The 22,724-nt window shown below is 36.1% G+C and overlaps 1 protein-coding gene across 1 annotated transcript in view; it reads left to right on the top strand.

Annotated features, from left to right (window-relative positions):
• The window catches only part of ADAM2 (ADAM metallopeptidase domain 2), a 114,336-nt gene that overhangs the window by 33,288 nt on the left and 58,324 nt on the right, over positions 1-22,724 (top strand). The window contains exons 8-10 of the mRNA XM_025394445.1: positions 16,270-16,341; positions 16,760-16,926; positions 17,981-18,062. Coding sequence (XP_025250230.1) covers positions 16,270-16,341; positions 16,760-16,926; positions 17,981-18,062 — 321 coding nt within the window. The remainder of the gene's footprint in view (positions 1-16,269; positions 16,342-16,759; positions 16,927-17,980; positions 18,063-22,724) is intronic.

The raw sequence follows: 22,724 nt of genomic DNA, 5'->3' as shown, positions 1-22,724 counted from the left end.
GTCCTGCCAGCAAGGCTACAGGCAGAGGCCATCCAAACTGTGGAAATTAAGGCAGTGGCTCTGATCATCTCTGAATCACCTTCAGGCTATCTTTTCCTCTTCTTGAATAATAGTGCTCATTTTCAGCTCATTTCAGATCTATCGTTCCATCCTGTCAAATCTAAAAAATCTGGCGGCCCTCCTTCATTGTGTCCTGTCTGTATCCCCTTCAGTTAAAATAGGCAGTGTTTTCACTCATGTAATCCCATAAGGTTTTTATCAAATGATTGTGCAGCCATTTTCTCAGTGTTCTCCTCAGAACAATCTTTACAACAAAGATAGGCAGGAAATCTCCAAATCTTCAACTTTTGGTTCCTCTTTGCTTTACAGTTTCTCTTGAATTTATCTCTATCATTTTGCATTTCAAGGTAACAGTCAGGAGGCACCATGCCACTCAGTGCTCTAACATTTTCTTGGAAATCTTCTCAATTAAATATCTTATTTTATCACTCACAAGTTTTACTTCCCACAAAACACTAGAACACAGTTTATATTACCTGCATTATATATATATTTATATATAATATATTTATAATAATATTATAATATTTATAACACAATATATTATATATAACCGTTTCGTTTTTATTATGTGTCATACTTTGTTGAAAACTGGACATTTTTAATATAATACAGTTGGGCAATTCTGAATTCTGAAATCGTCGTTTCCATTCTTCCATTGTTTGTTTGTTTAGTGCTTTGCTGGAGCAATTCTGAAGATTCTGCCTCTTTAGCAGTGTGTCATCACTGATGTCTGTGCATTTTTTTTTAACCCCGTTTTCATTTGTTGAGCCTGGATTCCTAGTGGTTGTCCTTGGGTAGGCATATCTTAGTGGTCAGTCAGTGACTGGTCAGAGTCAACGTTCCAACAGCTTGAGAAAATAAGGCTTCCACTCTTTGTCAATGGATTTGCATTTGCGTTGGAACAAGTATTCAATATCCAGGCAGTTTTCACTCAGGCAAAATAGCTCTTTATTATTTTGAGATACATTCCATCAATACCGAATTTATTGAGCGTTTTTAGCATGAAGGGCTGTTGAATTTTGTCAAAAGCCTTTTCTGCATCTATTGAGATAATCATGTGGTTTTTGTCTTTGGTTCTGTTTATATGCTGGATTACGTTTATTGACTTGCGTATGTTGAACCAGCCTTGCATCCCAGGGATGAAGCCCACTTGATCATGGTGGATAAGCTTTTTGATGTGCTGCTGGATCCAGTTTGCCAGTATTTTATTGAGGATTTTTACATCTATGTTCATCAGGGATATTGGTCTAAAATTCTCTCTTTTTTGTTGTGTCTCTGCCAGGCTTTGGTATCAGGATGATGTTGGCCTCATAAAATGAGTTAGGGAGGATTCCCTCTTTTTCTGTTGATTGGTATAGTTTCAGAAGGAATGGTATCAGCTCCTCCTTGTACCTCTGGTAGAATTCAGTTGTGAATCCATCTGGTCCTGGACTTTTTTTGGTTGGTAGGCTATTAATTATTGCCTCAATTTCAGAGCCTGCTATTGGTCTATTCAGGGATTCAACTTCTTCCTGGTTTAGTCTTGGGAGAGTGTAAGTGTCCAGGAAATTATCCATTTCTTCTAGATTTTCTAGTTTATTTGCTTGGAGGTGTTTATAGTATTCTCTGATGGTAGTTTGTATTTCTGTGGGGTTGGTGGTGATATCCCCTTTATCATTTTTTATTGCGTCTATTTGATTCTTCTCTCTTTTCTTCTTTATTAGTCTTGCTAGCGGTCTGTCAATTTTGTTGATCTTTTCAAAAAACCAACTCCTGGATTCATTGATTTTTTGGAGGGTTTTTTGTGTCTCTATCTCCTTCAGTTCTGCTCTGATCTTAGTTATTGCTTGCCTTCTGCTAGCTTTTGAATGCATTTGCTCTTCTTCTCTAGTTCTTTCAATTGTGATATTAGAGTGTCAATTTTAGATCTTTCCAGCTTTCTCTTGTGTGCAGTTAGTGCTATAAATTTCCCTCTACACACTGCTTTAAAAGTGTCCCAGAGATTCTGGTATGTTGTAACTTTGTTCTCATTGGTTTCAAAGAACATCTTTCTTTCTGCCTTCATTTTGTTATGTACCCAGTAGTCATGAGGAGCAGGTTATTCAGTTTCTGTGTAGTTGAGTGGCTTTGATTGATTTTCTTAGTCCTGAGTTCTAGTTTGATTGCACTGTGGTCTGAGAGACAGTTTGTTATAATTTCTGTTCTTGCACATTTGCTGAGGAGTGCTTTACTTCCAATTATGTGGTCAATTTTGGAATAAGTGTGATGTGGTGCTGAGTAGAAAGTATATTCTGTTGATTTGGGGTGGAGAGTTCTGTAGAATGTCTATTAGGTCTGCTTGGTGCAGAGATGAGTTCAATTCCTGGATACCCTTGTTAACTTTCTGTCTCGTTGATCTGTCTAATGTTGACAGTGGGGTGTTGAAGTCTCCCATTATTATTGTATGGGAGTCTAAGTCTCTTTGTAAGTCTCTAAGGACTTGCTTTATGAATCTGGGTGCTCCTGTATTGGGTGCATATATATTTAGGATAGTTAGCTCTTCCTGTTGAATTGATTCCTTTACCATTATGTAATGGCCTTCTTTGTCTCTTTTGATCTTTGATGGTTTAAAGTCTGTTTTATCAGAGACTAGGATTGCAACCCCTGCTTTTTTTTGGTCTCCATTTGCTTGGTAGATCTTCCTCCATCCCTTTATATTGAGCCTATGTATGTCTCTGCATGTGAGATAGGTCTCCTGAATACAGCAAACTGATGGGTTTTAACTCTATCCAGTTTGCCAGTCTGTGTCTTTTAATTGGACCATTTAGTCCATTTACATTTAAGGTTAATATTGTTATGTGTGAATTTGATCCTGCCATTATGATATTAACTGGTTATTTTGCTCATTAGTTGATGCAGTTTCTTCCTAGCCTCGATGGTCTTTATATTTTGGCATGTTTTTGCAATGGCTGGGACCGGTTGTTCCTTTCCATGTTTAGTGCTTCCTTCAGGGTCTCTTGTAAGGCAGGCCTGGTGGTGACAAAATCTCTAAGCATTTGCTTCTCTGTAAAGGATTTCATTTCTCCTTCACTTATGAAACTTAGTTTGGCTAGATATGAAATTCTGGGTTGAAAATTCTTTTCTTTAAGAATGTTGAATATTGGCCCCCACTCTCTTCTGGCTTGTAGAGTTTCTGCCGAGAGATCTGTTGTTAGTCTGATGGGCTTCCCTTTGTGGGTAACCCGACCTTACTCTCTGGCTGCCCTTAAGATTTTTTCCTTCATTTCAACTTTAGTGAATCTGGCAATTAAGTGTCTTGGAGTTGCTCTTCTCGAGGAGTATCTTCGTGGCATTCTCTGTATTTCCTAAATTTGAATGTTGGCCTGCCCTACTAGGTTGGGGAAGTTCTCCTGGATGATATCCTGAAGAGTGTTTTCCAACTTGGTTCCATTTTCCCCCTCACTTTCAGGCACCCCAATCAGACGTAGATTTGGTCTTTTTACATAGTCCCATACTTCTTGCAGGCTTTGTTCGTTTCTTTCTCTTCTTTTTTCTTTAGATTTCTCTTCTTGCTTCATTTGATTCGTTTGATCCTCAATCGCTGATACTCTTTCTTCCAGTTGATCGAGTCGGTTACTGAAGCTTGTGTATTTGTCACGTATTCTCGTGTCATGGTTTTCATCTCTGTCAGTTCGTTTATAGCCTTCTCTGCATTAATTATTCTAGTTTTGAATTCTTCCACTTTTTTTTCAAGATTTTTAGTTTCTTTGCGCTGGGTACGTAATTCCTCCTTTAGCTCTGAGAAGTTTAATGGACTGGAGGCTTCTTCTCTCATCTCGTCAAAGTCATGCTCCGTCCAGCTTTGATCCATTGCTGGCGATGAGCTGTGTTTCTTTGCAGGGGGAGATGCACTCTTATTTTTTGAATTTCCAGCTTTTCTGCCCTGCTTTTCCCCCATCTTTGTGGTTTTATCTACCTCTGGTCTTTGATGGTGGTGACATACTGATGAGGTTTTGGTGTGGGTGTCCTTCCTGTTTGTTAGTTTTCCTTCTAACAGTCAGGACCCTCAGCTGTAGGTCTGTTGGAGATTGCTTGAGGTCCACTCCAGACCCTGTTTGCCTGGGTATCAGCAGCAGAGGCTGCAGAAGATAGAATATTGCTGAACAGCGAGTGTACCTGTCTGATTCTTGCTATGGAAGCTTCCTCTCAGGGGTGTACTCCACCGTGTGAGGTGTGGGGTGTCGGTCTGCCCCTAGTGGGGGATGTCTCCCAGTTAGGCTACTCAGGGGTCAGGGACCTACTTGAGCAGGTAGTCTGTCGGTTCTCGGATCTCAACCTCCGTGTTGGGAGATCCACTGCTCATTTCAAAGTTGTCAGACAGAGTCGTTTGCATCTGCAGAGGTTTCAGCTGCTTTTTGTTGTTGTTGTTGTTGTTTAGCTGTGCCCTGTCCCCAGAGGTGGAGTCTACAGAGACAGGCAGGACTCCTTGAGTTGCTGTGAGCTCCACCCAGTTCGAGCTTCCCAGCGGTTTTGTTTATCTACTTAAGCCTCAGCAATGGCGGGCGCCCCTCCCCCAGCCTCGCTGTTGCCTTGCTGCAAGATCGCAGACTGCTGTGCTAGCAATGAGGGAGCCTCGGTGGGCGGGGGACCCTCCCGGCCAGGTGTAGGATATAGTGTCCTGGTGTGCCTGTTTGCTAAGATCCTTGGTAGAGCGCAGTATTGGGGTGGGAGTTACCCAATTTTCCAGGTGTTGTGTGTCTCAGTTGCCCTGGCTAGGAAAAAGGGATTCCCTTCCCCCTTGTGCTTCCCAGGTGAGGCGATGCCTCGCCCTGCTTCAGCTCTCACTGGTGGAGCTGCAGCAGCTGACCAGCACTGATTGTCAGGCACTCCCTAGTGAGATAAACGCAGTACCTCATTTGAAAATGCAGAAATCACCTGTCTTCTGTGTCACTCACAGTGGGGGGGTGGGGGGAGTTGGAGACTGGAGCTGTTCCTATTCGGCCATCTTGCTCTGCCCCCTCAACATTCTTAAAGAAAAGAATTTTCAGCCCAGAATTTCATATCCAGCCAAACTAATCTTCATAAGTGAAGAAGAAATAAAAGCCTTTCCAGACAAGCAAATGCTGAGGGATTTCTTTACCACCAGGTCTGTCCTGCAAAAGCTCCTGAAGGAAGCACATAACATGGAAAGGAAAAACCAGTACCAACCACTGCAAAAACACACCAAAATATAAAGACCAATGGCACGACAAAGAAACTGCATCAACTAGTGTACAAAATAACCAAATAGCATCATGTGACAGGATCACATTCACACATAGCAACACTAACATTAAATATAAATGAGCTAAATGCCACAATTAAAAGACATAGGTTGGCAAATTGGATAAGGAGTCAGGACCCGTTGGTGTGCTGTACTCAGGATGCCCATCTTACTTGCAGAGACACACAGGCTCAAAATAAAGGGATGGGGGAAAATTTACCAAGCAAATGGAAGAGAGGGGAAAAAAAAAAAAAAAAAAGCAGGGGTTGCACTCCTACTCTCTGACAAAACAGACTTTAAACCAACAAAGATCAGAAAGACAAAGAAGGACACTACATAAGGGTAAAGGGAACACTTTGACAAGAAGAGCTAACTATTCTGAATATATATGCACCCAATAGAGGAGCACCCAGGTTCATAAAGCAAGTTCTTAGAGAACTACAAAGAGACTTAGGCACAATAATAGTGGGAGACTTTAATACCTCACTGTCAGTATTAGACAGATCAAAAGATAGAAAATTAACAAGGATATTCAGGAGTTGAACTCAGCTCTGGACCAAGTGGACCTAGTAGACATCTACAGAACTGTCTACCCTAAATCAACAGAATATACATTCTTCGCAGTGCCACATGGAACTTATTCTAAAATCAACCACATAATTGGAAGTAAAATGCTCCTCAGCAAATGCAAAAGAATTGAAATCATCACAGTCTCTCAGACCACAGTGCCATCAAATTAGAACTCAGGATTAAGAAACTCACTCAAAACCACACAGTTTCATGAAAATTGAACAACCTGTTCCTGAATGACTACTGGGTAAATAATGAAATTAAGGCAGAGATCAAGAAGTTCTTGGAAACCAATAAGAACAAAGAGACAATGTAACAGAACCTCTGGAACACAGCTAAAGCTATGTTAACAGGAAAATTTACAGCACTAAATGCCCACATCAGAAAGCTAGAAAGATCTCAAATTGACAGTCTAACATCACAATTAAAAGAGCTAGAGAGGCAAGAGCAAAGTAATCCAAAAGCTCACAGAAGATAAGAAATAACTAGGTTCAGAGAAGAATTGAAGGAGAGAGAGACATGAAAAACCCTCCAAAAAATCAACGAATCCAGGAACTGGTTTTTTGAAGAAAATTAACAAAATAGACTGCAAGCTAGACAAATAAAGAAGAAAAGAGAGAACCAAATAGACACAGTAAAAAATGATAAAGGGCGTATCACCACTGACCCCATGGAAATACAAACTACCATCAGAGAATACTATAAACACCTCTATGTAAATAAACTAGAAAATCTAGAAGAAATGGATATGTTCCTGGATGCATACACCCTACCAAGACTAAATCAGGAAGATGTTTAGGCCAATATCCCTTATGACCATCAATGCAAAAATCCTCAATAAAATACTGGAGAACCAAATCCAGCAGCACATCAAAAAACGTATCGACCAAAATCAAGCTGGTTTCATCCCTGGGATGCAAGTTTGGTTCAACATACACAAATCAATAAATGTAATCCATCACATAAACAGAACCAAAGACAAAAACCACATGATTACCTCACTAGATGCAGAATAGGCCTTTGATAAAATTCAACATCCCTTCATGTTAAAAACTCTCAATAAACTAGATATTGATGGAATATATCTCAAAATGGTAAGAGCTATTTATGACAGACCCACAGCCAATATCATATTGAATGGGCAAGAGCTGGAAGCATTCCCTTTGAAAACTGGTACAAGACAAGGATGCCCTCTCTCACCGCTCCTATTCAACATAGTGTTGGAAGTTCTGGCCAGGGCCATCAGGCAAGAGAAAGAAATAAAATGTATTCAGATAGAAAGAGAGTAAGTGAAGTTGTCTGTTTGCAGATGACATAATTTTATATTTAGAAAACCCCATCATCTCAGCCCAAAAGCTTCTTCAACTGATAAGCAACTTCAGCAAAGTCTCAGGATATAAAATCAATGTGCAAAAATCACAAGCATTCCTTTACACCAACAATAGGCAAGCAGAGAGCCAAATCATAAATGAACTCCCATTTGCAATCACTACAAAGAAAATAAAATACGTAGGGATACAGCTAACAAGGAATGTGAAAGACCTCTTCAAAGAGAACTAAAAGTCAAGGAAATAAAAGAGGACACAAACAAATTGAAAAACATTCCTTCCTCATTGATAGGAAGAATCAATATCATGAAAATGAACATACTGTCCAAAGTAATTTATAGATTCAATACTATACCCATCAAGCTACCATTGACATTATTCACAGAATTAGAAAAAACTATTTTAAATTTCATATGTAATGAAAGAAGACCCCATATAGCCAAGACAATCTTAAGCAAAAAGAAGAAAGCTGGAGGCATCAAGCTACCTGACTTCAAACTATACTACAAGGTTACAGTAAGCAAAACAGCATGGTACTGGTACCAAAACAGACATACAGAACATTGGAACAGAACAGAGACCTCAGAATTAACACCACACATCTACAGCCATCTGATCTTTGACAAACCTGACAAAAACAAGAAATGGGGAAAGGATTCCCTATTCAGTAAATGGTGCTGGGAAAACTGGCTAGCCATAAGCAGAAAACTGAAACTGAACCCCTTCCTTACATCTTATACAACAATTAAGTTGGATTAAAGACTTAAATGTAAAACCCAAATCCATAAACACCCTAGAAGAAAACCTAGGCAATACCATTCAGGACATAGGCATGGGCAAAGACTTCATGATGAAAACACCAAAAGCAATCGCAACAAAAGCCAGAATTGACACATAGGATCTAATTAAACTAAAGAGCTTCTGCACAACAAAAGAAACTATCATCAGAGTGAACAGGCAACATATAGAATGGGAGAAAATTTTTGCAATTTACTCATCTGACAAAAGTCTAATATCCAGAATTTACAAGGAGCTTAAACAAATTTATAAGAAGAAAAAAACACTATTAAAAAGTGGGCAAAGGGTATGAACACACTTCTCAAGGCATTTATCAGGCCAACAAACATATGAAAAAAAAAACTCAACGTCACTAATCATCAGAGAAATTCAAGTCAAAACTACAAAGAGATACTATGCCACACAAGTCAGAATGGTGATTATTAAAAAGTCAGGAAACAATAGATGATGGAGAGACTGTGGAGAAATAGGAACACTTTTACACTGTTGGTGGGAATGTAAATTAGTTCAGTTATTGTGCAAGACAGTATGGAGATTTCTCAAGGGTCTAGAACCCAAATCTCATTTGGGTTTGTTTGCCCCAGCAATCTCATTACTGGATATATACCCAAAAGAATATAAATCATTTTACCCTAAAGACACATACTCACGTATGTTTATCACAGCACTATTTACCATAGCAAAGACATGGATCTAACTCAAATGCCCATCAATAGTAGACTGGATAAAGAAAACGTGGTACATATACACCATGGAATAATGTTCTGTCTAAAAAAGGAATGAGATCGTGTCCTTTGCAGGGACATGGATGAAGCTGGAAGCCATCATCCTCAGCCAACTAGCACAGGAACAGAAAACTGAACACCGCATGTTCTCACTCATAAGTGGGAGCTAAACATTGAGAACACAAGGACACTGAGAGTGGAACAACATATACCAGGGCCTGTTTGGGGGTGGGGGCTGAGGAGAGAGCATTTAGAGAATGAGTCAATAGGTATAGCAAACCACCATGGCACACATATACCTATGTAACAAACCTGCACATTCTGCACATGTATCCCCCCCCCTTTTTTTTTTAGAAGAAATAAAGGGAAAAAAAAAGAATCTAATGAGTGTATATACTCTATTTCTGAAACAGGTTCTTTTTCTCTCTATAGCTTCCCTTGTTTCTATTAAAGATAAAGAAAGACCATTTGGTTTGCAGAATAAATCTAGTCTCATTAAACTTGGCCTAATTATTATAAAAGTGCAGGATAAACATGTGTTTCTTCATGGTACAATTTTTCATGTTTATTTACAAATCCAAATATTTTTAGCTTCTTTATACCATATGAAAACAAGATACCAAAAGTATATAAACTTTTTGAACCACAAAGTATCTGAGACAGGTAACAATGAATTTAGAAAGTTTATTTTGCCAAGGTTAAGAACATGCCTGTAACAGCCTTAGGAGGTCCTGATGACTTGTGCCCATGGTGGTTGTGGTACAGCTTTCTTTTATGGATTTTAGGGAGACATAATACATCAGTTGATACATGTAAGATTTACATTGGTTCAATCTGGAAGGACAGTAAAAATTGAAGCAGGATCTTCCAGGTGGTAGGTATAGTTAAAAATTTTCTGATTGTTAAATGGTTGAGTGCTTTCTATCAATAGAAAGAAATGTCTGGTTTCCAACTAAGAGTTGTGGAGACCAAGGTTTCATCATGCAGATAGAACCGCCAGGTAGCAGGCTTCAGGGAGAATAGGCTGTAAATGTTTCTTATCAGACTATGGTCTGTGTTGTTGCTAATGCTTGTTGTCTTTTCCTGAATTCCAAAAAGCAGGAGGGTATACTGAGGCATGTTTGACCCCCACCCCTCTTCCTATCATGGCCTGAACTTGTTTTTCAGGTCAACTTTGGAATGCTATGGCCAAGAGGAGGGGTCCTTTCAGATGATTGGTGGCCTTAGAATTTTATTTTGAGTTTACAGCTTAAACATATGTTCAGAAATTAATGTTTCACCATTTACTTTATTTGAAAATCATCTAGATAGTCCATAATTATCTATTCTTCAACTTAACTTAGCAAAACTTTAAAAGTGTAAATTACCAAAGATATTTAGGAATCTATTTTTTTTAGTAGATAAAGTATAACACAAAACAAAGATATTCATCATTGAATTATTTTTCTTGTTTATGAATTGCATAATACAGAGATAACATGAGCTTATTATATTAGGAAACCTAGGTAGAACATGCCGACAACTCCAAAGACTTGTCTATTTTAAATAAACCAGCACGGTTTAGCTAACTTTTCATTCATTGAAGTTATCCACAAACAAGTGAACATGAAAAGCATTTGAGTTCATTCCCATATTTCTAGCAGTTTTAGAAATATTTCATTTATATAAACACTTATTTTCTTCAAGTTAATTAAATAGAGATCCTTAGCATATATTAATGTTGGCAATACCATTTGAAGATAGAAAAATACCCTGTATACATTACATACAAACATACATATATATTACAAGGCATACATCAACATACACAGAAGCAGATCCTGCAGTATTTAGTTTAAAATTTTAGCCATGTGCCTGATGCAGTGACACACGAAATTCACTAGTTCATAAAAGCACATGCAAATCTGGATCAGAATTATATTTCTAGCTAATGGAACAAGATTATTCACCCAGATGGCTAAAACAGACTTTTAAGATTTTTTATTTGCCACTTTTCCAATTGTCCCCGCCCTCTTCCTTTTTAGACAACAAATCTTCCAAATTTCCATTTCACTTCTGTATCAAACTATTTCTCTGACGAGGCTATTTCTACGTCCATTGTTGGACATTATGGGCTGTATAGACTTTCCTTAGTCTGAGGAAATGTGACTTGGCAGACTTATGTCCCTCAAATAGAAATTCACTAGTTTGCAACCTATCAATCCTTATATTTTTATGTTCTCTCAATCAAATTGTAGCCCAAGTAAGGGCTTTACCGATAGATTTTGGCACCACAGCACATGAGACTCCCATATCAAGGAGTCGGGAAACTTCTTTTGCCCTGACCCTTTTACCTACTCTTATGCAAAAGACTTTGAGTCCCTATCGGTGAGTTGAACCAAAGGACCCTTGTCCTTTTGCCAGTCTTTATCTTGATTAACCTACCTGACCATTGCCTCAAGTGGTTACAAGTCAGGTTTCTCATTGTAATCTCTGCCTTCTAGCTTGAAAAATTCTCCCAATGGATAAATAGGGCAGACTTGTTTAACACTCTTTAATGTTAGGGAAGTTGCCAAGGTGTCCCTTTGGCCCATCCATCCCTTGATAATGTTACATTAAGACTTTTGTTTTGTTTTAACCCAATTAATGTCCATTTTATTCATTCCTTTTCTTAATAACCATCTACAGATGGCTACCCTCATTTTGCATTTCTTTTTTTTGTTGTTGTTTTTTTGAGACGGAGTCTTGCTCTGTTGCCCAGGCTGGAGTGGAGTGGCTGCTATCTCCACTCACTGCAAGCTCCGCCTCCCGGGTTCACGCCATTCTCCTGCCTCAGCCTCCCGTGTAGCTGGGGCTACAGGCGCCCGCCACCGCGCCCAGCCAATTTTTGTATTTTTAGTAGAGACGGGGTTTCACCGTGTTAGTCAGGATGGTCTCGATCTCCTGACCTCGTGATCCGCCCATCTCGGCCTCCCAAAGTGCTGGGATTACAGGCGTGAGCCACCGCGCCTGGCCTCATTTTGCATTTCTAAAGGAATGGTATTTAAGTATGATAAGGTAAAGAATTGACATTTAAAAGGCACAGAATGCAGACTTCAGACCTAAATACTATCATTTGCTGAAATAAATAAGGGTGGGGGTAAAAGTCCATTAAGACAACATGATTGTGAAAAGCATCTTAAACATAAATACAAGGCTTGCTATGTAGATTTAAGCCAATGCCTTTTCTCTAACGTAAGAGTTTCTATAATTTTAGTCCTGGCGCATGGACGGAGGATTCCCTATACATGGAGATTTGATGCAACTTTTTCTTATGAAAAGGTCTCAAAATAACTGACTAGAGTTAGTCATTGTGCCATAAAGGCATATTTTGGTTGTATCAGTGTCTTCCCAACACAGTTTGTGTTTTTTAACTAGATTACTGAATTCGGAGTTAAACCTATTAACACGGAGGGCAGAAAAAGCATTTTCTGTGTCTGGACTCAACATGCATAGACCAGAATGTTTTAAAAATAGTGCTTTTAATCTTACCTTATAGTCAGAGCCTGGTTCATTCTTTTTCTATTTATAAAATTGACTTGCAGTCCTTCCACTTTTTTTTTTTTTTAAGAAAATACTTTGGGGATGGTTTCTTGGGATTTTCTAGAACAGCGATGCCTTTAACCACTGCTATGAGCTCAAGCTCTTGACCAAGATATAAAGGTGGTTAAAGAAGCACGTCTGATTGATTTGAAGGCCTAACTTTACAAGGCATTTATCTACCTTTATTTTGTTCCTTGAGGAGGGAAGCCAACTAAGTGAAAAGGTTAGTAGGCAGAGGAGGAAAGAGAAGGACAATAGGGGTTTCATCAGTCTTACAGTCTTTTGTAATGAATATTTTAGTGAAGTTGTTTTAGAATCCTGAGGTCTTATAGAAACTACTTCATATCAATGAAAATAGATGTACCATTCTCTATGCCTAATTTGGGAGTGCTTATTTTCATGTGCACCTCTTAGATGGATGATTTTGTGCAATTGTAGCATTCTTCATAAAAGCCATTGCAATTCTAAATTATCTTTAGTAAGGTCTTGCCATTTTTTTTGGCAGATATTTACAGCTTCCAGGAACATACATTTTGAGCATAAGAGAAGCAGGTATACCAGAAGATAGAGTACTGGATGCTTTAGAACGTAAAGATTCCATTCTTGTATTGTGTCTTGGGTTTCTTGGAGCTGAGAAAACAAAGCCCAAGATGATAGTGCTACACTGTTGTGTTGTATGATATTTTATAGTATTCTTCACTGAATGGAAATTTTTCTTGATGCTGGCAAGTGGCAAGTACACTAGTGTCAAGCAAACCCATTCTGTCACCAACTTATCCTAACACAGGAATCTTAGTTTTAGGTGGCAGACACTTTAACAGCTTTTAAGTGTTTGATCCATGCTCATCATTCAAGTTGTGGCTCATCTCTGAGATTCCTTTGACCAATCTAGTCAATGATTTTCCTTACCTTTGCATATAAGACAAGAAACAAGAAGGAGAGAAACAAAATCCCTGTGAATGTGGCAGCAGCTATCCTTTACCTCTAAAGCTGCAGCCCTTTTCTGTGTGATGGATCACCACAAAACACCCAAAGGTCATATGCTTTGCTACAGCACAAAAGGACCTTGAACTGGAAAGCCAAAAGTATCAGGGAACTCAACTAAGAGAGTAGAGCTGAAATTCAAGAGGAACTTACTGACAAATTCTGGGTTTGGTGAGGAAGACAGAGAAGTCTAAAGGAGCCAGCAGTCACCTCACTTGCATACCTCATGGGTTACAGGGATAGCCACAAGGCTCCTTCGATACTATCTTCAAAGACTGTCAAAGAGCAGAATCCTAACAAGCTGAGTTTCAAAGATCTAACTGATTTTAAATATAATTTGTGAACCAGGCAGCACCCAGTAGACATAAGCTGTGTTAGGTAAATTTATCAGAAATGAGGAAACAGCAATAGTGCAAAAACAGATTTGTTAGCATCAGGCTACATTCTTTATATGGGTTAAAGCAGAGAGGACTTTCTTATTATGCTAACTTAGGTTAACTGGGCCCCTTTTGATTGGTTACTGAGAATGTTCTGTTTTTTTGAAAACTGGCCTGCTTGGCTATTATCTCTCCCCTGATTCTTGAAAGGTCAGATATTTCAAGTAAACAATTTAGGTTTTAGTTTATTGACATGAAACTTTAGCATAAGTCACCCCATTCGAGGCCTTACATCCTTTTCTTTTAAAAAAAATTGTAACTGTTATAATTATATTTCAATATTTACTTGTTAAAATCAAAGTTGAAAACTGTTTAGATGCATGGGATTTTCAAGTGGGGAGAGCTCTGCTCCTTCTTTGGGTAAACTCTATATCTTCATATTTTTGTTGTGGGGGAAAAGCACTATTAATAAAATATGTGGTTGGAGTGTTAATTGGGTACATTAAAATATTACATTTAATCTCTCTCTTTTCAGGAGTTGTTCCCTTTCAAAAGGCCCTTTACTCTAACCTACTTACAGTGGAGAGATGTACCACTGATCTCCTTGAAAAGAGGAGAAGATTTGGAAGTTCTAACTCCTTTTTTTGATGTTGTTTTTAAAAAGCTTTATTGAAATGTAATTTACATTTTATGATGTTAAACCATTTGAAATGTAAAATTCCATGGTTTTTAGTATATGTACAGATTTGTGCAAACAATAATAACAATAATCTAATTTTAGAATATTCATCACCTTACAAAAAGACTTTGTATCCATTAGCGATTACTCCCAATCCCTCTGCCTCTACTTTCCTGTACCATAGGCCAAGCAATCACTAATTTATTTTCTGACTGTACAGATTTTTCTGTTTTGCACATTTCATTTAAATGGTATCATACAATATGTAATGATTTATGACTTTATTTTTTCATTTACCTTAGTGATTTTTAAGTTTATACATGTTATGGCATAGATTAGTACTGTATTTCTTCTTACTGTAAAATATTATCCTATTGTATCACAATTTGATTACCTATTCATTAGCTGATGGACATTTCACTTTTTCCACTTTTAAGCTATTATGAATAACATTGCTGTAAACATTTGTGTACAAGTTTTTGTGTGGCCATGCATTTTAATTCGTATTGGGTAGGTGTGAAGAATGAGAACTGCAAATTGTTGGATTATAAGATAACTCCATTTCACGTTTGACAAACTGTCTTCAAAAATGATTGCTCCATTGTATATTTCCATCTGTATGCATAAGAATTCCAATTTCTTCACATCCTCACCAACACTTGTTATTGTGTGTCTTTTGAATTACAGTGATTCTAATGGATGTGAATTTGTTTCTCATTGTGGTTTTGGTTTACATTTCCCTAATATGCAATGAAGTTGAGAATATTTGCATTTGTGTATTATTCATTTGCATATTTTATTTGGAGATATGTCTATTCACATTATTTGCACATGTTTTAATTAGGTTGCCTCTTTGTTGTTTAGTTGTAAGTGTTCTTTATATATTCTATATACTAGATCTTTATGGGATATAATATTTTGCAAATATTTTTACTATGTCTGAAGGTAGTCTTTTTGTTTTCTTGATGGTGTCATTTGAAGCATAAAGTTTTTAATTTTGAAAACTTAATATTTCTCCATTTGATTTTCTTGGATTCTTCTTGAAATATTAATTAACTATAAATGTTAGAATCTATTTATGGGCACTCAATTTCACTGATCTGTAAATCTAACAAAAGGTCAGTAACAAATTGCCTTGGTTACTGTAGTTTATAGTTAGTTTTGAAATTGAGATATGTGGGTCCTCCAACTCTGTTCTTATTTAAAATTGTTATGGACATTCTGAATCATTTTCATTTTTCTACACTCTATTTCTGGATCATGTTCCATGGGCACTTAAAAAGAATGCATATTTTGCTGTTTTATAGTGAAATGTACTATAGATATTTATTGCCTTATAATTTTGTTATAGTCTTCAATATCTCTGTTAATTTTTGGCCCAGGTATTCTATTATTGAAAGCTGTTTACTTAAGTCTTTAAATATGACTGTTGAATTTTCTATTTCTCCCTTCAATTCTGTTGTTTTTTACTTTGTGTAATTCTCTGGCTCTGTTTTTGGATGTATACATGTTTATAACTTTTATATCTTCCTGATATAAATCCTAGCTCTCTTATTATTGTTGTTTGTATGGTATATCTTTTAAGTTCCTTTACTTTTATGTGAATTGTATCTTCAAAAATGTGCTATGACTCCTATAAACACATCTAAACATTACAGTTTAGAGCTGAAACTTTCTTTTAATAATTATTATAATTATTTTATTGATAGTAGAATTATACCTTTTTTATAATGTTTACAATTTTTAAATTTCTATGGAAAAATATAAATTCCAATTCATATTTTTCAGTTTTTTTACTGAGCATATAACGTATCATTTGTATAAGAAAATAATGTCTAAAACTAACATGTTTGTAATTTAAATAATTTCTTACTTCACCAAACTGAATTTTAAATGAAACAATAACAATCATTAAACGTTAAACAATATATATTCATATCTAAAAGATAATTATGTTTTACAGTATAATCATATGGGGTCTGGTACAACTGTTGTCACTCAAAAGATTTTCCAGTTGATTGGATTGACGAATGCTGTAAGTGTTTGCTTCTTAGTACTTTCGCACTTCTTGTGTTACTAAAACAATTTCTATACCTCCTTATGACACTACATGAATCCGCATGTTGTGTAGTGTCAGGGAAATTAAGTTTTATTTTAAATTCTACTTATCTGAAGTAGGAATAATAATAATTGTATGCACCTAATTTGGTTACTGTAAGACTTAAATTACATAAAACAGAGGGTATGAGGCTTCCTTAAATGCAAGCATTATAAAATCTCAAGTATTACTTTTATTATTAGTAACATTTTAAACTTACTAATATACTTTAAAAGATCAAATGCAGGCTTACAGTTTAGTTGCTTAATATTTGTCATAAATTTGTTTTCAAACATATATATCTAATTTTTAAAAACTGTGATGTTCAAACATATTTTTGTGTTTTCTATTTTAGATTTTTGTTTCACTTAATATTACAGTTATTCTGTCTTCATTGGAGCTTTGGATAGATGAAAATAAAATTGCAACCACTGGAGATGCTAAAGAGTTATTACACACATTTTTAAGATGGAAAAGATCTTATCTTGTTTTACGTCCTCATGATGTGGCATTTTTACTTGTGTAAGCATATCTTGACATTATATAAAGTTTACCTGAAGAAAATACATGCAATTTGACCCAGTATCTGACAGTTGATAAATGTATATTTAAAAACCTATTTTTTCCTTACATACACCATTTAAATATTTTTCACAACATGGTATTTATAACAGAATTACTGATATCAATGTGTTTATTGGTTTGAAGTTAAAACTCACTCGTCAATCTTGTTCCCATATTACTTCTTTCCCAAGAGTGTATACCACCTTCTTGAATATCTCACACAATGCATAAAATTTTCACAATATCTATTCAGAGAAACATCTGAATTCTCTCAATACAGTAATTCAGCCTTCTTGTTATGATTTGTTGTTATAAATTAAGAAGTAAGCAAAGAAATTGAAACACTATGTTTTAATATCTCTAATATATCTGCCTTGTGCTTAAGGTTTTAGTACATTAAACTTCCTATTTAATAGACTCTGTTTTTCTTTTATCAATATTCAGAAGATATATATATGTGCGTATATAGGTATATCTATCTATCTATCTACATATATATATATAGAGAGAGAGACAGAGAGAGAGTTTTAAAGATTATACATGGAGTTTTAAACATTTTACTTTTTATCTTCTGTCCCCTAAATATAACATGCCTTTTTCATGTCTCTGGAAGGCTAATTTTGTCTGAATAACTAGAGACTTTTGTCCATAGAGTGATTCTGCTCATTAACCAGTTGCATTACTTTAGCTTTTTACTTTTAAGGAATTTTATTTATTTTTATTATTTTTTGTTTTTTCCTTCAGTTTTTCTGTTTTAGTTTTTTAAAATCTACATAAAATAAATCTTTGTTATGTTACAGAAATCCATATGAAAATACACTTTTCATTATTTGTTCTTAAAATCTATTTTATTGTTTTTAAAAGAAGTAGAAAGATTTAGTCACATCTTATGCTATGCTACATTAATGTTAGATAGAAATATTAATGATATCATAAATGTAAAATTTGTCTTATAAAAATTCATATTAATTTTTACAAAATTATGTGATTATGATCCCTTTTTAAACTTAAGTTACAGAGAAAAGTCAAATTATGTTGGTGCCACCTTTCAAGGGAAGATGTGTGATGCAAACTATGCAGGAGGCGTTCTTCTGGTATGGTATGGTTATGTATAGAAAGTATGCTTGGGAGGCCGAGGCAGGCAGATCACCAGGTGAGGAGATGGAGACCATCCTGGCTAACACAGTGAAACCCCTTCTCTACTAAAAAATAAAAAATAAAAATTAGCCAGGCGTGGTGCCAGGCGCCTGTAGTCCCAGCTACTCCAGAGGCTGAGGCAGGAGAATGGAGTGAACTCGGGAGGCGGAGCTTGCAGCCAGCCGAGATCACCCCACTGCACTCCAGCCTGGGCGACAGAGCGAGACTCTGTCTCAAAAAAAAAAAAAAAAAAAAAAAAAGGAAAGAAAGAAAGTATGCTACATAAATTAGTATACAGTTATGCATTTTCATAGTTAACTTTTATGTATATTAAAATTTGCATTGTTTTAAGTGTCTTTGTCACTGTTGCTGATAGAAATGTTTAAACTATAAGAAGTGCTCATTGAATTCACTACATATAAAAATTTTTCAATTTCCTATCATGAGTTCAAGATATCCTTTCTAGAAAGTTAAGGTAGTGAACTAGTTTACTTTTACTGTAAAGTGCTCTTCAAGTTTTCATAATCTTAATATTTAATAATTAACTTTGGCTAAAACTTAGATTTTGTATGTTTTCCTAATTATATACCGAACATAATTATGAACCAGATTTAAATAAAACATTTGAAAGTATCAGTCGCCTTAAAATGCTTCATAGGGTATAAGTAAAGAATAAAACAGAACCAAATGTCCTAATTGACATTAATTATCTTAGAGAATGTTAGTGTATTCAAAACTGATATTTTTTGCTGTTATTTCATAATACTATCACTATTCTGACAAACAGAACTTGCCTTTTTGTTGTGTGAGTGTACAATATCTACTGGAGTTTCACAGAGGCAATGAACGAATGAAGTGAAGCTAAGTGAAGCAATAAAGAGATGAATCAATTAAATGGAGATAAAAATAATTTCAACTTCTATTTTAGATTTAGGGCATACATGTACAAATTTGTTACCTGGGTATATTGCAAGATGCTAAGGTTTCATATATGATTGATTCTATCACCCAGGTACCAAGCATAGTACCCACTAGTTAGTTTTTCAACCCTTCCTCCAACCCCAGGTAGTTCCTGGTTTCTAGTGTTACTATCGTCACGTCTAAGTGGACCCAATGTTTAACTCCCACTTATGAGTGAGAACAGGCAGTATTTGGTTTTCTGTTCCTAAGTTAATTCACTTAGAATAATAGTCTCTAGCTGCATCCATGTTGCTGCAAAGGATATGATTTTTTTTATGGCTGCGTAGTATTCCATAGTTTATATGTACTACATTTTCTTTATCCAATCCACCATTTATGGACACTTAGGTTGATTCCATGTCTTCGTTATTGTAAATAATGCTGTGATAAACATGTAAGTGCCAGTGACTTTTTGGTAGAATGATTTTATTTTCTTTCTTTCTGTCTTTTTTTTTACTTTATTTTTTTTGAGACAGAGTCTCTCTCTGTTACCCAGGCTGGAGTACAATAATGCTATCTCAGTTCACTGCAACCTCCACTTCCCCAGGTTCAAGCAATTCTCCAGCCTGTCTCCCAAGTAGCTGGGATTACAGGCACTCACCATCAAGCCCAGCTAATTTTCGTGTTTTTAGTAGAGACGGGGTTTCGCCACGTTGGCTAGGCTGGTCTCCAACTCCTGACCTCAGGTGATCCACCTGCCTTGGCGTCCCAAAGTGCTGGGATTGATTTATTTTCTTTTGTATATATACCCAGTAGTAGTATTGCTGGACTGAATGGTAGTTCTGTTTTAAGTTATTTGAGAACTCTCCAAACTGCTTTCCACAGTTTCTGAACTAATTCCAGTTCCCCCTAACAGTGTATAAGCAGTCCGTTTTCTTCATAGCCTCATCAGCGTCTGTTGTTTTTATATTGTAATAAGAACCATTCTGACTGGTGTGAGATGGTGTTTCATTGAGTTTTGATTTGCATTTTTGTAATGATTAGCTGCTTAACCACACAGAAGAATAAAACTAGATGCCTTCCTTTCACCATATACAAAAGTTAACTCAAGATGGATTAAATATTTAAATGTAACTCTTCAGACCACAAGGATTCTAGAAGAAGACCTAGGAACCACCATTCTGGACTTTGGCCTTGCCAAATAAAATATGACTAAGCCCTCAAAAACAATTGCAACAAAAGCAAAAATTTACAAGTGAGATGTAATTAAACAAAAGAGCTTCTGCACAACAAGAAATATCAACAGAGTAAACAGACAGCCTACAGAAAGGGAGAAAACATGCACAAATTATATATCTGACAAAGGCCTAATATCCAGAATCTATAAGGTAGTGAAACAATTGAACAAGCAAAAAACAAATAACCCCATTAAAAAATGAACAAAAAACATGAACAGACACTTCTCAAAAGAAGACATACAAGTGGCCAACAACATATGAAGAAAATGCTCCAACAAAAATTGATCTTCAATATTTATAAACAAGTTTGGAGAATGTGGCTTATACTTATGGTCAAGTGAGTAATCTGGTCTCAAATGCTGGAATTTGACTTGTTTATTTCATCACATGCCATAGTAAGAAATCGTAAGACTCTCCCATGGAGAGTGTAAGGCCTTCATTGATTAACAAAGAGGAGAGCAGAACTGATTTTCTCTACAGGGCAGGATTCCAGCATGGGCAACATAGTAAGAACTCATTTCTACAATAATTTTTAAAAATACAAATATTAGCCAGGCATGGTGGAAGGCTCCTATAGTCCGAGCTGAGGTAGGAAAATCACTTGAGCCTAGGAGTTCAAGGCTACAGGGAACTAGGATTTCACCACTGCACTCCAGCCTGGGCAACAGAGCAAGACCCTGTCTCAAAAATAACAACAAAATTTTTAAATTAAAGACAGGCTAGCTACCAGGAAGAAGAAAATGCCATAGTTTACTGGACAGTTTATGCCTCATGGGCAGAGAAGAATGGTCTCTTTAGTGACTACAATTGGAAGAAAGCTTTTCCAGTATTCTTTCTTATTCTCCACAGTTATTTTGCCTGCCCATTTCACTGGAAAAATCAGCTATAGCCAATGTCCACAGAAGTGAGATGTTGAAGAAAATAGTTGAAGTTCTGCCTTTTGATGTTTAAATTCCCACCACCCTTTCTACCCAATACTGCAGGGCTATAGATTGCAATTTGGAGTCTGTATACTTCTGATGCTGCTCCTTCCTAAAAGTTTGTATGTGAAACCACAACACAACTGGTTTTTGGTTGAGTACAAACAAGAAAGAATAATCAGCATATGATTTTTCACTTAAATTTTTTTTTTCTTTTTTTTTGAGACAGATCTCGCTTCTGTTGCTCAGGCTGGAGTGCAGTGGCGCGATCTCGGCTCACTGCAACCTCTGCCTCCCGGGTTCAAGCGATTCTCCTGCCTCAGCCTCCTGAGTAGCTGGGACTACAGGTGCCCGGCACTATGCCTGGCTAATTTTTTGTATTTTTAGTAGAGACGGGGTTTCACCATGTTAGCCAGGATGGTCTCGATCTCCTGACCTTGTGATCCGCCCACCTCGGCCTCCCAAAGTGCTGGGATTACAGGCATGAGCCACTGTGCCTGAACTTAAAATATTTAATTGACAAACATCATATATATTCAAGGGGTACAATTAGACAATTATGTATCTTTAGATATAGTCATGTTAGGGGTCACTGTTTCAATATATGAATTTGGAGTGGGAGGGACACAATTTAGTCCATAGCAGTAGTCTTAAGGCAGGATGTTCTAGAAGAAATAAAGAGGAATATGTAATTATGATGAACTTTTGAAGGGGAAGATAGCAATCATAATGTTGTATGCGTCTAATTACATTGCTTCAAAATATATACAGCAAATGTGAGAGAATAAAGGAAAAAGAGATCCATAATTGTATTTAAGAATGGAAAAAAACAACCTACCTCAGCAATGTAATTTTTCATTTCATCAAAGTATATATTTCTAAAATATTATACCAAAGAGCAACATAATACTAATATAGAGTATTTACCAAAACAAATAATATGGTGAGAAATAAGGCAGTATCAGTAAATATTAAATGATTGAAATCTTACAGAGAAAAGTGTCTGACAATTGTGGATTTAAATGAGAATCAAATAATAGAAATATCACTTAAAAATCTCAAAAGATTGGCAAATAAAATAATGAGATAACTCATTTTGAGCTAAGTGGCATTAAAAATATAGCATATCTAAACTTATGGGATCCCAAAAAGGCAGAACTGAGAGGTAATGCATTTATAGCTTTAATGTATAAATAAAAATAAAGTTAGTTTGAATGTAGATTATCTAATTCCACCTCCAAAAAGCATATAGATGGTGAGTTAAGCTAAGAGACGCTAGAAAGTAGGAAATAAGTTTTAAGGATAATATTGGCTATCAATGAAATACAAAATATAATGAAGAAAATCATCAAAGATCAAACTAATATTTTTGATATGTACAATTTATAACAATCTACCAAAACAGGTATCTTATTTCAAAAAAACTGAAAAAACAAATTATCCAAATATTAGTTGAATAAAGGGACACGTATTGTACATATAAGATGGCATATCCTCAACCAATTAATGGCAATAAATATGGATAAAATTTTATGAATAATAAATTTTCTCAAGTAAATAG

This window comes from Theropithecus gelada, chromosome 8 (assembly GCF_003255815.1).
Source record: "Theropithecus gelada isolate Dixy chromosome 8, Tgel_1.0, whole genome shotgun sequence".
Taxonomy (NCBI): domain Eukaryota; kingdom Metazoa; phylum Chordata; class Mammalia; order Primates; family Cercopithecidae; genus Theropithecus; species Theropithecus gelada.
This window is presented reverse-complemented; position numbering and strand designations above follow the sequence as displayed.